At 33.6% G+C, this 19,041-nt stretch overlaps 1 protein-coding gene across 3 annotated transcripts in view; it reads left to right on the forward strand.

Annotated features, from left to right (window-relative positions):
- HNRNPR (heterogeneous nuclear ribonucleoprotein R) overlaps nt 1-19,041 on the forward strand; it is a 54,191-nt gene that overhangs the window by 29,454 nt on the left and 5,696 nt on the right. For 2 of the 3 annotated variants that reach the window (XM_081307326.1, XM_081307327.1), the window contains 3 exons: nt 2,002-2,151; nt 4,253-4,374; nt 4,694-5,976. In XM_081307326.1, the coding sequence (XP_081163452.1) occupies nt 2,002-2,151; nt 4,253-4,374; nt 4,694-5,306 (885 nt within the window). In that variant the 3' untranslated portion in view covers nt 5,307-5,976. Of the gene's footprint in view, nt 1-2,001; nt 2,152-4,252; nt 4,375-4,693; nt 9,351-18,618; nt 18,741-19,041 lie in introns of those variants that run through there. The other variant, XR_014023700.1, reaches the window with a different exon arrangement.

Below are 19,041 nucleotides of genomic sequence, written 5' to 3' on the forward strand. Positions count from 1 at the left end.
GTGGGAAGCCCTGAGTTCTGTTTCCAGTGTTGTGGGGTAATAAATCAGTAGTAGCCTAATGTAGAGCCTAGTTCTCAACCTATAGCAGTGAGAAGAAAGTAGGAGTAGAAGTAAATAATATATTTTTCTTATTTATATAACCCTTTATATGAGGCAACAGTTTGTTCAGTGGATATGTTAATTTTTTGTTAGAATAGGTAATATATTTTCTTAGTTCAGAAATCAAAAAGTTAATATAAAATGGTATGGACAAGTCCTGCTTCCACCTCAGCTCCATGTCTGTTACATTCCTCTTGTCCCCTATAAGGCATTCAGTTTTATTATTTTCTGGTTTATTCTTTTAATGTTTCTTTAGGCAAATATTAGTATATGTTGTTGTTGTTTGTTTGTTTTAGGTGGACACAATATCTTTATTTATTTATTTATTTTTTTGTGTGTGTGGTGTTGAGGATCGAACCCAGGGCCCCGCACATGCCAGGCGAGCATGCTACCGCTTGAGCCACATCCCCAGCCCGAGTATATGTTCTTATTTTCCTTTCCGTATTCACTGATCTATATTTGCTTATTCACCATTCTATTGGATCAGCTCTAAGAAAATACAACAGAATTATATGTTCCACTAAAAATGTATAAGATATTGCTAACTAATCAGTGGCACAGTGGTTACTTATTCCATTGACTCTTAAGTTGTATCCCTGTTTTGGAGATGTAAAAAAAATGGGGGGGGAAATGTCTTATCTTGGCAGTCTCTCTGATCAGTTATAGAGCTTGTCCTCTTTTTTTTTGCTATATAATATTCCATTTTGTAGGTATACATAATATATTCATCCAACTGAATTTTGCATTTTTTGTAATGTTTTATTACAATACTGTAATGAATAAGCTTGTATCATGTCAGTTGATACAAACGCAAACGTATCTGAAAGATAGATTTTTTTAGGAATAGATTTGTAGGTCAAAGGGTAAATTCACCTGTAATTAGTAAGATATTAGCATATTCCTCTCTGTAGGTGTTCCTCTTCCTTGACAAATTAGCCTATTATCAAACTTTGGGTTTTGCCAATCTGATAATCAGTGGTTTCTCAAAGTTAATAATTTGCTTCTCTTACTATGTATGAATTTGAGCTTTTTGTATGTTTGAAGGGCCATGTTTCTTTTTATAAACCATGTATTCATGAATTTTGCCTATTTTTATATTCTTTTGTTGAACTTTTTCTTATTATGCTGTGATATAAAAGAATATTTTCCCATGATATAACTTGCAAACATTTTTTTCTGTATTTGTCATTTTTCCTTTGAATTGGTTTATGTATGTATCCTTTTTTTTTTAACCATCTAGAAGCTATGTATTTTTAGTATTGAATGTATCTCTCTTTTGTATAGTTTCTAGATTTTAAGTCATAAGGTCATTCTACTACATTATTGTATAAAGGAATCACCCTTGTTTTCTTCCAATACTTCCTAGTCCTCTCCCCACTTATCATTTAACTATTTGATCTATTTGGAGTTTATCCTGGTATGTAGTGTGAGGTATGGACCAATTGTTAACTTTTTTGTTCTGATTAACAATGTTCTGATTTTCAATGATCTAAAAAAGCATTATGGGTCATTTATATTCAGTAGTGTTAGTCTCTAGATTTTGTTCATCTTTCACCCTCACCCCTGCTAAGCAGAAAGAGGGGGGGGGGGCACTTAGAAACCATGTTAAGATTGTGAAATAATTCGCTAATAGTGATATATTGACTCCCTGAAGGCTCTCTTCACAGTATTAAGTGCTTTAACGACAGACATAAGCGAAGGCAGGAAATCAATTTATGTAAATTGATAACTAATTTGAGAACCATTTTCTTGGCAGTTTTTCATACTTTCTCTGACAGCACTTCTAGCACTTACTGTTTTAGAGAAGAAAAGCCTATAAACCATGAAGACAAAAAGAAATACTTTAAAACTTCAACTAAAAATATGTATTCAGTGCCAATTTTGTGTATTTATTGCTGTTAGGTGAAAGTTTTATTTGTAAGAAACTTGGCTACTACTGTGACAGAAGAAATATTGGAAAAATCGTTTTCTGAATTTGGGAAACTTGAAAGAGTAAAGAAGTTGAAAGATTATGCATTTGTTCATTTTGAAGACCGAGGAGCTGCTGTAAAGGTAGAAATTTTGAAATTTTTCTTCTTGATAAGTCAAATCTTGTTGTTAAAACTTCCTAAACAGATAAATTGCTTAAAAAAGAAGTAAAGGGCAAGGAACATGGAGTCATGGAGCACTTGCATGAGGGCCTGGGTTCCATTCCAAGTGCCACCAAAAAAGAAAGAAAAAATTATCTTTTAGCTACTCCACTCATGCTGAGCATCAAATCCAAGGACTTCATGTTTGTTAGGCAAACACTAACTGAGCTACGTCCCCAGCCATAGTTTAGAATTAATTGGTTTGCTTATTGATGGAATCTAATGAGGGAATATTGCTCATAAAATTCATAGTTTGATATAGAAATTAATGTTTGTCTTTTTGAAATTTCCAATGGTATAGAATAGATCTAACAAACTTATGTAATATTTTCTAAATATTATTTTTTATTTAGTTCGTATTAAATAGTTGACTTAATTGAAAGTATTTATAAAGGGCTGGGTTGTGGCTCATCAGTAGAGTGCTTGCCTCACGAGATGTGCAAGACCCTGGGTTCAATCCTCAGCACCACATAAAAAAATAGATAAAATGAAGGTATTGTGTCCAATTACAACTAAAAAAGTAAACATTTAAAAAAATAAAAGAAAGTATTTTTAAGAACTGGTAGGGTGGTTTGCCAGAGAAGCCTATGAAATAAATTTTAAGAACTGGGAAAGTCAGGGAAAAGAGTAGATGCTCCATTCTTGTGTTTACAGCAGGAATCCTCAGTTCCTTTTTATGCGTGGTGGTGATGTTCCAAATGCTGAGGATGCTAGGCAAGCTCTCTACCCTACCACTGAGTTACATCCTCAGTCCCTATACCACAACATTTTTGTGGACTTATTCAATTGCTTTAGCAGGAGCATCCCAAAGCTGACATGGGAAGTGAGGAAAATTGAAATCAAAAGGAAGATTAATGTAATTTTTAATCTAGATACTTGTCACTGGACATTCTCCCCCACCCCCACCGTACTGGATTGAACCCAGGGCCTCATACATGTTGGGTAGGCACTCTACCAACTGAGCTACATCACATCCTCTCCATCTTCTTTTTCAAAAACTGTTAAGACAGGGTCTTTCTCAGGTGCCTGAGCTGGCCTCAGACTTACAATCCTTCTGTCTTAGCCTCCCCAGTTGCAGGGATTACAGAAGTGCCTGCCTTGTCAAATTTTTTATGATAGAGCATTTATTCTGTATGCCCAGCAGGGGGAAAGGTTGTATAGGAAAATAAAAATTTTTGTTGCAGTGGTTTGTTATTGAGTACCTGAATCTTGAAGTGTAGCAGAGATTGTTAAGTGGAACAGCATAAATAAAGGATTAGAACATAGAATGCGTATTTCCTGTATTCTAGGTGATATTTGAGACTTTATTAGCCTTTTTTGGACTCTTTGCTGTTAACTGTTCAAAGTATGTTACAGATTAAGAGGGAAACCTAGGAGTTTATGAGGGAAACCTAGGCTTTTTTTGTTAGTATCGTGTTGAATTTCATTGGTTAACCTCGTTTGTATTTTTAAATCCTTGAAATTTTTGTGTAAGGCCTGTATGTTGAATACTGTATATTTATTTGAAGATTTGAATTCTGAAAAGTTTATTTTTGCCTAGTTTGTATTAATGCTGACATTTTTCTGTGGTATGGCATTTGCTTCTTGGATAGGGCTAAGCTTTAAAGAGTTACTTGGAACTAAGGAACAGCAACTAGGCATCTCTTTTATCTTTTTGTTAAGTGTAACAGGAGGACATTGATCTTGTTCTCAATGTAATTTATATATAAAAAAATAAGATGAAAGGAATGGAGTTTTTAAAAAATTTTTTAGTTATACATGGACACAATATCTTTATTTTGTTTATTTTTATGTGGTACTGAGGATTGAACCCAGTGTGCCTCACATGTGCGAGTCAAGGCTTGCCACTGAGCCACAACCCCAGCCTTGGAGTTCTTTTTTAAAAAAACTTCAGACTAGGACTAAATTTTTTTGCAAATTAAAATAATTACAAGATTGTTTACTAAATATATTAAGTAACACTTAGGTTACGTTTAAAAATATTGTTTCTTATAAAATAAATTTATTTTTCTAATTTTGTTTAGGCCATGGATGAAATGAATGGAAAAGAAATAGAAGGGGAAGAAATTGAAATAGTCTTAGCTAAACCTCCAGATAAGAAAAGGAAAGAACGCCAGGCTGCTAGACAGGCCTCCAGAAGCACTGCGTGAGTCTATATTTTAATAAATGTGTCGTTAAACGAGGAATAATTTGATAATGGTTATATAATGATTAATAAAAATTCAGAAAGAGGGTTTTTTTAATTTGTTCTTTTAGTTATACATGACAATAGAGTGTGTCTTTACATATTATACATAACATGGTGATCACTTCCCATTCTTGTGGTTGTACATGATGGGGAGTTACACTGGTTGTGTATTCATATATGAACATAACAATGTTATGTCCATTTCATTCTACTGTCCGAAAGATTCTTGATGTAAACTGATTGGTTTTTTCCTCTTTTCCCTTCACTTCATTGCTAGGTATGAAGATTATTATTATCACCCTCCTCCTCGCATGCCACCTCCAATTAGAGGTCGAGGTCGTGGTGGAGGGAGAGGTGGATATGGCTACCCTCCAGATTACTATGGCTATGAAGATTATTATGATGATTACTATGGTTATGATTATCACGACTATCGTGGCGGCTATGAAGACCCCTACTACGGCTATGATGATGGCTATGCAGTAAGAGGAAGAGGAGGAGGAAGGGGAGGGCGAGGTGCTCCACCACCACCAAGGGGGCGGGGAGCACCACCTCCAAGAGGTAGAGCTGGCTATTCACAGAGGGGGGCACCTTTGGGACCACCAAGAGGCTCTAGGGGTGGTAGAGGGGGTCCTGCACAACAGCAGAGAGGCCGTGGTTCCCGTGGAGCTCGAGGCAATCGTGGGGGCAATGTAGGAGGCAAGAGAAAGGCAGATGGGTACAACCAACCTGATTCCAAGCGTCGTCAGACCAACAACCAACAGAACTGGGGTTCCCAACCCATCGCTCAGCAACCGCTTCAGCAAGGTGGTGACTATTCTGGTAACTATGGTTACAATAATGACAACCAGGAATTTTATCAGGATACTTATGGGCAACAGTGGAAATAGACAAGTGAGGGCTTGAAAATGATACTGGCAAGATACGATTGGCTCTAGATCTACATTCTTCAAAAAAAATAATTGGCTTATCGGTTTCATCTTTAAGTAGCAATTTGCTGCCATTTGTATTGGGCTGAAGAAATCACTATTGTGTATATACTCAAGTCTTTTTATTTTTCTTCTTTTCATAAATGCTCTTGGACATTATTGGGCTTGCAGAGTTCCCTTATTCTGGGGATTACAATGCTTTTATCGTTTCAGGCTTCATTTTAGCTTCAGAATAAGCTGTTAAATCATGATTTTACAGAACCTTTGGTTTGGACAGTTTCAATATATATATATTTTTTTTTTGATTTGGGATAGAATACATAGGAGTATGAAGTATGCTGTAAATAAAAATACAAGCTAGTGCTTTGTCTTAGTAGTTTTAAGAAATTAAAGCAAACAAATTTAAGTTTTCTTGTATTGAAAATAACCTATGACTGTATGTTTTGCATTCCTAGAAGTAGGTTAACTGTGTTTTTAAATTGTTATAACTTCACACTTTTTTGAAATCTGCCCTACAAAATTTGTTTGGCTTAAACGTCAAAGCCGTGACAATTTGTTCTTTGATGTGATTGTATTTCCAATTTCTTGTTCATGTAAGATTTCAATAAAACTCAAAAATCTATTCAAAACATTACCTATTTCAAATTCAATTGTGTCCTAAAACATTATTTTATTCGTAATCCTTGCAAGGAATATTGTTTTCAAATTATAACTGCCTATGTGAGTGATCAAATTCATGCAAAATTTCTTGTCTATTCCAACATGTATTGTGGCTGTCAGACTGAGAGTTAGTCTAAATTCAAGTATTCCAAATAGCATTGATTGATTGGTGTTCTCTCATAATCTTTTCTAATTTTGAAATTCTATCCTTTATTTAAAAAAACAGGTTCGGAAGGTTTTTGAACATTTTTGCAGGCATTGGATAATTCACATTAAAACAAGTAAATGGGGCTGGGAAAGCAGATTGCAATTTACTTTGACCCACATTCTTAGGATAATTTGTGACTGCAGACCTTATTTGTGCATAAGTAAACATACATACAAAGAAACTTGTTAGTACTGTGGCGTCAATTGCACTGCGCACTAAACTTCAGTTTTAGTATACGTGATTGTGACTACCTCTTCAGTTACTGGTTTAGGAATATAATTTCCTATTGCCACGTAAATTTGCTTTGGGATTCAGTCATGCTTATAAGAGGCTTTTAAATATCTAGTAGTTATACCTCTGACTTTCTGTTAACACTTCTTTTATTTTTATATTTTGACTATCTCTAATGGCTAAATTTTTTGCTAGCCAAGTCAAAACATTTCCCTATTTCCTTTAAAAATTCCTATTTATTCTAATGACATTTTTGCTTGAGAATGAGAAGAACAAAAGACTGTAAACTTTATAGTGCAGAATATTCTGGGTCACTTTCAAATTACTATCACATTTTCCCATCCCTTTTAGTCTTAGATGGTTCTAATTTTTTTTTTTCTTTTGGAGCTGGGGATGAAAACCCAGGGTTTTGTTCATGCTAAGCAAGCAACTATACCACTGAGCTACATCCTTAGCCCCTCTAAAATATTTTTTTATTAATAAAAATATACTCCATTGGGAAATAATTAAAATGGTTATACCATTATTTTGTTTTGTTCCTGTTTGGTGCCTTTTGTGATAGCAATATTAGATTTCAAAATCATAAGCCACTTAATACCTTGTGAGCTTAGTTAGATCACATTTTGAGTTTCATGACTTCTCTTCATTTTGAATAGAACAATTAGCTTGCTGATGAAAGTCAATATATCTCATTTCTCTTTCAAAGTTCACTCAAAACAGTATAGTAATTTAACAGGCCTTATTAACATTTCTTTTATTTTTTTGGAAACATGGTCTGTTGAGTTCCAAGTTAACATGGGTGTTATTCAGTAAGGTTTAGGTTTAATTGTTTTTCTTATGCCCCTGTCTGCAAGTAAAGACAACAAGCATCTTTAAATGCTGCTTTTAAATTTTGAAAATACAAAATGAAGCTGTAAATCTTTAAATTAGGCCTTAAACCCTGATTTTTCTACAAATAAAATTTGAGTTGTTTACATTTCTAAAAACTTAGATGTTACAAGCTGCAAAGTTGTCATGAAGAAAATTAGGAATGGAAATAGAAGTAATTCTGAAAAAGTTTATTGTGCTTCTCTTACCCGACCTAAAATATAAACTCTAAGCAAAAACAAGAATAGAACTTGGGTTCCATGTCAAAATCTTTAATTGCAAGTTATATTTTGAATTTTAAAGTGACTACTTCCTTGTCTGTCCCTCACCAATTAAAAATCTATCTGCAGAGATGTCCTCGATAATATTTTTTTTTACTTAATTGACTATAAAGCATATGTAAATGTGTCACTTAGAGCTTTTCTTTTTTGATGTCTTATAAATTATTGTAGCAGCATTGAGAGAAAATAAATTCAGAGCGCAATTTTTTACAGAAATAAATCTAACAATATAATGTATAAACCTGAGGGAAGTCTTTATTTTAGATTTGTGGTAGAGTATTTTTTTGTTTCATTTTTTAATAGGGGCAAATTGAAAGTTCTGAGTAAATTGGCTTCCTATTCTACATTTCTGTGTTTTTTCCGCCCCCAACCTAATTGAGTAGGCTGTTGAGCCTGTTATACTAAAGTGTTTATTGGGAACTATAACTATATTGAGGTAGACCTCTTTTTGTAGGAATCCTAATATTGACAAATATACCCCACCCCTATAATGAAAATGCTAATTTTTATTTGATCACTCATTTATAGCAGTTGCTTAAATGTTTGTATTTATATAAAGGTGTTTTAATTACTTAAAAGCAAAAAAGTTCTAATAAGTTGCCAGATTTCCAATAAATTCAAGTTTACTTGATCAAAAGATAAGAAAAATGAATTATGGTTCTGTAGTTAGTTTTTTTAAACAAAGTAATTAAGTACGATTGTTTTTCAGTTTTCTGAGTTACTGGAGTTATTCTGCAAAAGAAAGCCCAATGCTTTCTGTTAGTAGTAGGTAATTTTTCTCTCACTTGATTTTGAACTCTGATTTAGGAGGTAAACCATGCATCAGAATAAATTACATATTTTAAATTACATAGAGAAAGGATATAAAATTCCACTTCTAGCATAAAGCCATATTAATTCTTGAAACTCATTACATCATTGCCTCCTGCCCATTTGAAAATAATCATATGTACGTTTTATTAATTGTGTAGTATTTGTAAAACCAAACCCTTCCAGTAAATACTTGCTATAAGGCTATTTTTGTTAGTTAAAACAACGTATAATTATGTTAAAAATTGCCAATTTGATTTTCTAGATAGAACGTTATACTGAGCTATCTAGTATTCTTAAAATCAATTACAGTAAATGTTCGTGTTGTCCTTTATTATGTGGAGTCTCTTAAGTGAACAGCTAACTAAAAGCCTTATAGAAAGAGTACACTGGATTTATAAGTGTGTTTATGTTTTTCTAAGAATGAGAGCTTCTGTTAACTTAGGAGTTGAGTTGTTACAAGCTAACCAGTGGATTGGATGACTATTGGAGAATCCAGAATAACAAATCCATTAACCAGATACGTTTACTTTTACATTGCAAGTTTGTTGATTAGGTCTTTTGAAATGCAAACATCAAGCTATAAAAATGCTGCCTATTTAATGTATTTGTCATTAACTTAACATAAATAATTAATTTTAAGTAGTTACTGGTAATCTTTATAGAAGATTTTTTTTCTTTTTAAATATATGTATTATTTATATATATATATATATATATATTTTTATTTAGAGGTTACCAGAAGCTCTGGTTTTGTTTTGTTTTGTTTTTTTAAAATCATTTTCAGATGTTATCCAGAAATCTGCAAGTGTACTTTTCCTGTTTTAACTCCTTCCTTTTATCACCTGACTATCAGGGAAGCGAGGTTGAGGCTGCCCTGACCTGACATGTCATGATGTCGACTTGCTAGGTGGGGTTCGCTGGGGACGATAACCAGTGGAATTATTGGTAAGAACTTTTTTTTTCTATTTTTTTTTTTTTAATCAGTAGTGGGGCATTAAGTGTGGGAGAATGCCCATATCCTATAAGTGGTCAGTTACCTTGGACTTGTAGAAAAATAGATTATGTAATATTAAATCTGTTCTTATTAGGAACATATAATAAATACTTCACTTATTCTTAGATTAGCAGCTGTTTAGCAAGAAAGGCCTGCAAGTACTGAAGTAATGAAATACTCAGGGTATATTTTAAGCAATCAAGACAGACACCTTACAATCTTAAAAAGAATCTTGGAGAGACCATAAAGTTGACTTATTGTACTATGATTTCTGTCCCTCTAATATATTTACTATATTTTTATTGGGTAGTATATAATGCATCATAATAAATGTCATTGTACACAAATTGTAGTGAAAATGGAAGGTATGATAGACTGGAGGGTTTAAACTAGACGACATATTTGGTTTAAACACAAGAAGATATATATTTTTTAAATTCTCCAAAACTTTAACATTGTAAAATTAAACCTAAAAGTTTTAGCAGTTTGACAGACAACAGCTGTGTCACTTTAGAGATACATTGATATAATGACTGTCTGACTGTTGGTCAAGAGGGTATACATTGCCAAAATTTTAAGACCTTGAATATTAACAGAAACAAACTTGGGGCTTAGGGTATAGCTCAGTAATAAAGTGCATGCTTAGCTTGTTAGAGGCCCTGGGTTCAATCCCTAGCACACAAAAAAATAAGGAACACAAACTTATTAACTGGTAAGATTAGTAGATATATGTAGAATTAAGATTCAAAATTTAGATGATTGCTAAAAATTCCTCACATTCTATAAGGTATTTCACGATGGTTAAATATAAATTGACAAAAATTAAATTTAATAACTAGGCATTTCTGTCGATACCATATAAAAATAATTATGATATAAGCACTTATTTAAAGTAATTATGGATTTATATGTCTAAAGAACCTCCTAAGTATAGAGCATTACCTTTATTGGTTGGTGATATTACTGTAGAGAAAGAATCTGTTAGGTGTTAACATGTGCTAGTAAGCATTGTGAATAGAAATCTTTATCTGTAAGTTTGCTGTAGACTAGCTGTATGCACTACAATGAACGTATACTTTTAAGAATTGCAGTGTTGTGTTAAAGTGCTTTGCTTCTCTTCTGGCACATTTTATGCATGTATCAGTAATAGGAAAAAAATCAGAGTATAGAACTTTTAAGATTGAACTAAAGAAAAGCATGCTCCTTGGAAGTTTTACGGTAAGAGATAGAAACGTCAGATAATTCCAATGAGTTTGTATAAGATAAGAAATGCAGTACAGCTGGGGATATAGCTCAGTTGGTAAAGTGCTTGCCTCGAATTCACAAGGCCCTGGGTTCCATCCCCAGCACCACAAAAGAAAAAAGGAAAAAAAAAAAAGAAATGCAGTTCAGACTTGTTAACTTAATACATTTACAACAAAATACATATGGGACCAAAAACAAAGAAGGCATTTTGTGGGAAAACTTAAATTGCTCAAATAAATAAGGGATGTTTTATGTAGAACTTTGTTAGGATCCTATGAAACATTGCTTATCTTGATTTCTCACTTATGAAAGTTGGGCATAGGGTCTTTTCTAACCTGTTCAATAACATAGGTAGAATTGTACTTACATGTGATTATTTTGGTATTGAGTACTATGTTCTAAGGTTCTTTCTACAATTGGACTGAAAGCTCCTGCAAACATTAAATTGCTGGTATGCATACAGTAACATGAGCAATATCCAAATTGGGACATTTACAAGAACTTTTTTCATTTAATCATGATTTTAAGAAAAACCATGCTTTTGGTACAGTGTCCGTGTACCATAACTGTATTGGAATATTTGTACGATGTTAATATTTTTAATAAAATTTAACATGTTCAAAATGTTGTGTTGGTGATTTTGGGTGGGGTGTGATGGGTTCAATTGTGCAAAACAGATGCAGTAGTTATATAATTGAGGATGTTTTAATCAAATGGAATTCCTGTACTCAAATTCCGTATTAGAGATATTGGGTACCTATTAGAAGGAGGGTAGTGATGGAGTAGCATAACAGAAATAAAAGGGCTGAATTCCTGGATTTTTAAATTGTCAGAAAGTACCTTTGCTGGGATTAGTCCTGGGTCTACAGGTGTCAGATAGAAATGTTGGCTTTGGCATGACGGGTTGCCAAAAAGATTTTCTGAGGAAATTGTGGCACAGCCACATTAAAAATGATCCCAGAGAACTTTTAGAGGAAGGCAAATAGAATCACTTGTGCAGTACTTTCAGGAGGCTTTTTATTCGAAACCTTGACATGACATGCTACAAGAGAAGAAGTTATAAAGGAGTAAGGGGGAAGATTTGAGGAAGGTTGTTAAGAGTTTGGATGTATGATTGAGAAATACTACCAGTGTGCATTTTAAGTACCATGCGAGAAGTTCTCTATTTAAAGTAAACATTACAACATTTCTTTTTTCATATTAATACAATTCTCTTGCAGGTCACCTTAATACACTAGTTTTTCTATATCATTTTCCTTGAGGAAGTACTTAATTCCTCATCAGTCAAAAAGGTCGAAGTTCTGCAGCTCAAAATGGAAATTTACTTGAAGTAAGGTGCTCATTCCACAATATACTTACTCCTCTAAATGCTGCATTCATAACAAGACTTAGGAAGATGTTAGGGACCGATGATCTGTAGACAAATTAAGTAAGTAATAATTAAGAAGGAGTAGTGATGTAGTCTGCCTTGTCTTTTTCTCACTCTTTCTTTGCATGGTACTTAGGATCAAACCCAGGGCCTCATGAATGTTAGGCAGTGTTCTACCGCTGAGCCATATCCCCAGCCCTTTTGAATTTTATTTTGAGAGAGGATCTCACTAATTTGTTAGGCTGGCCCTAGAATTGGGGATCCTCCTGATTCAGTCTTCTGAGTAGTGCCCTATCTCCTGAATGAAGACTGTCGAATAAATTTGAGTTTGGGGGAAGCACAGTGATTATCCTGTTGTTTAAGGATCAGAAAGACAAAATATAGGTATTTTCCAGAGTTTTTTGTTTTATAAATTTTCCCTTGTGTCCCAAAATCAAAGTATCACTCACTGAAACAAAGGAATGGTCTAACACCAGAAGTATCTACATTTGAGTAATTTAAATGTTGGCTGAGCCAGAGGAAGGGTGGAGACTGATGGGTCAGCTCACTGATTTATGGTATGTTTTTTACAAAAATGAAAGTTGCTCTTACAAACATTTTTTAATTTAACCTGTATTGATGGCTAACCCTGAAATTATTTAGATTATTTTTAGAAATAAGATTTTATTAGGCATTTTCCTGTAGAGTGTATTATACTTATATAGGGGGATATCTCCTGCCTTAATAGCTATGAAAAAAATGACATTTCTATTGTGTTTAGAAATTTGTGACTGAAATCACAATCATGTGCAGACATTTCCTGAAAGTGGGAAAAATACATAATAAGTCAGACCTTTTGGCAAACTCCAAAATTCCAGCAACCTGGGAGGCTGAGGCAGAAGGATCTCAAATTAGAGGACAGTGTCACCAATTTATTGAGACCCTGTTTCAAATTTTTAAAAAAATAAGTAAAATGGCTGGGAGCAGTACCTCTGTTAAATCCCCAGTACTGTGAAATAAGTAAATAAAGTGGGTAGTAAAAATAAATAAAAACTAATGAACAAGAGGAGTGTTTCTTTGAACTATTTCACTTAAAATTACCAACTGGTGACTTTTAGGCTTGCTTGTCAAATTATTAAGAAGGTAGGAAGGGGGCGGGGCTGAGGTTGTGGCTCAGCGGTGGAGAGCTTGCCTAGCATGTGCAAGGCTCTGGGTTTGATCCTCAGCACCACATAAAAATAAATAAATAAAAGTATTGTGCCCAACTACAGCTAAAAAATAAGTATTTAAAAACAACAACAAAAAGAAGTTAGGAAGGGTCTTTGTAGTAGCCTATATTCCTAATTGTTCAGGAAGCTAAGGTTGGAAGATAACTTTAACCCACAACTTGGGCAACATAGTGAGACCCTTTTAAAATAACGTGGAGTTTAATAATTTTTTAATCATTTTCTACAAGAGTAAATGAAGGTGAGAATCAGTATTGTCAGGTAGAGTAACATTGATGAAAAAGAGCTCAGCCTCACATTTTCACATACGCAAAAGAAAAAATATTTCCTTAAATCTGAAACCACTGTGTTGTCAGAGCTCTCATTTTTCACATAATCTCTTAATAGAATTTATAAACATTTCCATCAGATGTTCTTGGGAGATTAATTTTATACATTTTTTAAATTGTAGATGGACACAATACCTTTATGTGGTGCTGAGGTTTGAACCCAGTGCCTCACACATGCTAGGCAAGTGTTCTACTGAGTTACAGCCCCAACCCTGGGAGATTAATTTTATCAGCCAGAAATTCTTTGAATTTCATTTGCCTAGGTATTTTTAAGTAGGTTAAACAGAATTTAATATTATTTCAAAAAGCCATTACTGTTATTGGCTACATCATTTTGAAAATTTTGTGTTTTATATTAATTAAAATACTATCACAATGAATTGTCTTTATTTGAACTTACTGATTATAATGGTACTTGCTTATTTGGCTGTTATTCAAGTACCTCAGTTTAGTCAGGAGAATATTTTTTTTCAGTTTAATATTTTATTTATTAATATTTATTTTTTTAGTTGTAGTTGGACACAATACCTCTATTTTGTTTATTTATTTTTATGTGGTGCTGAGGATTGAACCCAGGTCCCTGTATGTGTGAGGCAAGCGCTCTACCGCTGAGCCATAACCCGAGCCCCTCAGTTTGGTATTTTAATTTCACTTCCTTCATACAGTTGGTCAGGAGAATTTAGATGTCCTTCTGGCAGGTTATGGTATAATTAAGTATTTCTGGTTAAGTGGTATGTGTTTAATATTGACTCATTGAAACTTTTCCATGCTTCTGTTAAGAAATAAAATATTTAGCTGGATATATAGCTGAGTGGTAGAACACTTGCTAGCATTAAAGTGAGGCCCTAGATTCAATCCCTAGTATCATACACACACAAAATAAATTATCACATTTAAATATAATCTGATGTGGTGCACTGTGGCACACAAACAGCTGCACTGAGGCAGGAGAATCATAAGTTCAAACCTAGTCTGGGCAACTTTGTGAAACTGTCTGAAAGTAAAATAAAAAGGACTGGGAATGTAGCTCAGTGATAAATGGTCTGCCTAGCAGGTATGAGGCTCTGGGTTCACTCCTGAGCAATGCAACCAAATTTTAAAAATTAAAAAAAAAATCTGTTTAGTGTTTTTGTGGAAAACATTTGCTGTAAATACAATCAACAATAAATATTGTTATTTAAACCTATTTTTATATTATTATTAGTAATATAGATATGTGCATTAATCATCATAATGTCATTTCTATTTGGCTGTCCTAAATGTGAAAGAAAAGATAAATGAGATTTTTTGTTGCACATATAAAATGATTTTGAAGGAATTTCTGGTGACTATTTTAATTTTGTAGTTAATTGGTTTAGGTCACAATTCATTTAGTAGTGCTGCTAAATGAGGGTAGAAATCCCTGGGGATTTTGTTTTTTAAAATGCAGATTCTGATTCATCAGATTGAGGCAGGGGAAGAGTCTGCATTTTTAGCAGACTCCTAGATGATGCCAATGTTCCTGATTACATTTTGAGGAACCCAGTTATAGATTTTTTTTTTTTCACATTTTGGGGCATTTCAGACAGTGGACTTAAATAGAAAAAAAATAAGAACTGGTGTTTACAATGATATACCTGGATCTAGTTGGTCAGGGATTTTAAAAAAAAGACAAAACCAAAACTATAATAAAGGCCACCACAGTTGTTAGTAGTTCTAAGACTCCCATGATCTGTAAGAAAATAAAATGAATTTAGAGAAGTTTTAATAGTTTTAGGGAATTGCTAGAACATAGCATAGGAAGGAGAAAGCAAAAAAGATCAGGCTGCTTGAGAAAGTGTCATTGTATGTTTATTTAGGAATTAGATCAGAAAATAGTTTACAACAGTAATTATAGCAGATAAAAATATAGCTCAGAAAGGGAAGATGGGTAGGTTAGTAAAAATACCAATGAGGTTTGTTTTATTTGTTTGATTATTTTGAAGGTCTTTAATTTTGCCGCTTAAAAGACATAAACATTAAAGCCAAGTAAACATTGGGTAGTGAACAGCTAAAGCAGACAAAGGAAGAAAATCATTAAAGATGGCTTCTTAAAAACAACTTGCATGGATTCAGAACAACAGGTGGAAAATGTTGTGAAGAATAGAAATGACAGGTGTATCCATCTATAAAAGAGGAGCCAGATAACTGTGATATCTGGTTTTCATTTTTATTTTGAAAAATAAAAATATAGATGAAGTATGGAAAACAAATAACTCTCTGTTTGCTGTTTTTTAAACTGTAAGCTCTTGTTTAATGGTAGGTTATTAATAGTTACAACGGTGTGAGTCCTGTATATGGGGCTCTGTGCTAAGGAGGTGTTACATATAATGCACAACCATACAAGGTAGGTTTTATGGTCCCTACTTTAAATATAAGGAACTCAGAGATCAAAGGGTAAGTAGTTTGGTATTTGTAGTTAGTGGCAAACTAAGTACAACTATAAGTAGCAAAAGCAAGATTCAAACCCTTTTCTACATGACTTCAAGTGTACATTCTTTTTTTTTTTTTTTTTTTTGGTACCAGAAATTGAACTTACTCAACCACTGAGCCACATCCGAAGCCCTATTTTCTATTTTTAAATTTAGAGACAAGGTCTCAGTTGCTTAGCACTTTGCCATTGCTGAGACTGGCTTTGAACTCAAGGTCCTCCTGCCTCAACCTCCCAAGCCACTGGGATTATTACATTCATGGGCCACCATGCCCAGCCAAGTATACTTGGGTTTTTTTGTTTGTTTGTTTTTGTTTTTGTGGTGCTGGTGATTGAACCCAGGGTCTTGTGCATGCCTTGTGCATGCAAGGCAAGCACTCTATTGAGCTTTAGTCCTGTACATTCTTACCTTGATTAGATATAGACATACTATGAGGTTAAAATTAAATGGTAAAATTTGTTTTTACTTTAAAATACATTATGTCTAAAATAAAGCAACCTAATTTGAATTTAAAGTAAAACAGACTCTAGAGGTATGATTCAATGGTAGAGTGCCAGTTGGGCATCTTGTACAAGATCCTGGGTTCTATCTCCAGCATGCCCCCCCAAAAAAAAATTAGTTTTGTCCAAGATTAAAAGAGGTATTAAGGATTTTTCTCTTGTGTTTTATGTTGATAGTTGTCATAGTTTTGCTTTTCTTCTGTCATTCATTAAAAAAAAAAATTAGGCCAAAATATCAGTGGATTTTACTCTCTAAGAAAGCAGTTTTGGACTTGGGATGCAGCTCAGTGATGGAGTGCTTGCCTAGCATGTGTCCTGGGGAATCCCCAGTACCACACCATCCAAAAACAAAAACAAAAACAAAAAAAATGGGGGGAGGGTGAGCCAGTTTTTATCTAGGCAGACTTAAAATGGATTTGGAAAGGGATACCCCTTTTCAAATGACTTAAAAAAAAAACCTGTGCCTTTAGCTTATGAAACCTGAGTTTATCTTTATTCCTGAGTTCTATGTATAACTATTGTTTAAACATTTTAAAGAGCTAGTATAACAGGATAGTAGGAATTACCAAAAATTTCCCTGAATCTTATAAAAGTAACTCCCCCCCCCCCAGAGGTATAGTAACATCTGGATCAATGCTTAGGAAAGGCATCTGTTAATGCTTAGGAAAGGCTACCATTAAGTGATTTGATCTTGTACATTATCAACCAAAAGTAGACATTCACCTGTTTATTGAAAATCTTAAGTCTAGTTTAAGTCTAGCTATTCTTTCATTTCACAACCATTGAATATTTGTTTCAGGGGTTAGCAATGTAAAGTTTTGTAAGTCATGGTCATTAGATATCATAGGAGGCAACAGTAGACTATAAATATAAGTGATGTGGCTAGGGTGGTGGCTCAGTGGTAGAGCACTTGCCTAGCATGTGTGACGCACTGGGTTTGATTCTCAGCACTGCATATAAATAAGTAAAAGGCCTATTGACAACTAAAAAAAATTATTTAGAATAAATAAATAGAAGTTATAATTATCAAACCAATCTTCCAGAAACAACATTGGCATTTGAAAGGTGTTCTTTGCCCCTAATAAACTATTCCGCTTATAATTTTAATACATGAATAATGTGTATGATTTAGATTACTCCAGGATAGAGAAGTTTGTGAAATGTGTATATTAATGGCTTTTTAGCTAAGATTGATGTCCATTGGATATGATCAAAGTAACTTGATTTTAAGAATTTTCACCCATGTACTTCTAATTTTTATTTAAAGAAAATATAAAAATTTGATGAGTGACTAAGTGTGTATGAATCAAAAGAAAAAAATGTGGTTTCCTTGTATATTTTTTGCCATTTATTAAAAACTCAAGCCTTTAAATGAAAAATTCCTGGTCAGGGCTGAATTAATAAACCATTCTCTGAATTATTTCTTTATAGACATATAGATGTTGCTTGACTAAAATGGAATAGGTTTGGGCTGGAGGTTTATGTCAGTGGTGGAACACTTGCCTAGCATACTCAAGGTTCTGGGTTTGATCCTTAATCCCCTCTCAATCCTCCTCTCTCCCCCCGAAAAAAAATGCAATAATTTACTAACAATATCTTTTCTCCTTCCCTGTAATCCATAGGTTCCCTATAGGATCCAGGTGTTTCATCCTCCATTATGACTCATGAAACTGATTAGTATCCATTAATATGCATTTTTGTCAGCAGTCTTAACCACACTATTACATTTGACAGGATTGAGTGCTGAGGTGATTTTTTTTTTTTTTTGAAAGAAAAACATGGATAATGGTTCTTTTTTTTTTTTTTGGAAAAAATAAAATAAAAATGTCTCAGGGTTATATATCATCAGGATACATGATGTAACCCGATGATTTTTCAACCTTTTCAGCTCTTCCTTCTCCATTTACTATTTTTCACCTTAAACATTTCCTTTTTAAGTAGTTTTAAGACCTATAACTACCTCTGGAACAGTCAGTATGGGAGAACTGAGGTTAACACACAGTACTGGATATAATTGCAGTCAAAGACAATCCTGCTTGAAAAGCTAATATAGAATACTTCCATATAAATCCATATAAAGTATAAATGTGGATACTAAGACAAGAAATATTTTCCTCTAAGGCCTTACAGCTAGAGAAGTAGTCCATCTGGTGTTGAATGCAAGTGGGTGTGATACCAGAACTGACATTTTAACCACCATTCTACTGTCTTCTGGATTTACTTGCTCTATGCAGTCTTATTAGGTAAATATCATTGGCTTCTTTGAAATACTGAAAAACTGGGATATTACTAACTAGGTGGTTAGGCTAACCATTTCTCCAGTTCAGAACTGTAGGGTGGGGCTAATGACTTGTTTTGTATAAAAAAAAGAGCATAAGGATTTTATGTTGTGATATTATAATTGATTATAGCCTCTAAGTAGCTCAGAAATTTTCTTTTTACAAATAATGTAGTATCAATCTATCCTTCATTTAGTGAACAAATGACTTTAAAGTAGTCAGTTTTTCAAATTTTTATTTTTGTACTTGTGACTTGTTTGTTTAC

Source organism: Spermophilus citellus, assembly GCF_964194105.1.
Source record: "Spermophilus citellus genome assembly, chromosome: 9".
Taxonomy (NCBI): domain Eukaryota; kingdom Metazoa; phylum Chordata; class Mammalia; order Rodentia; family Sciuridae; genus Spermophilus; species Spermophilus citellus.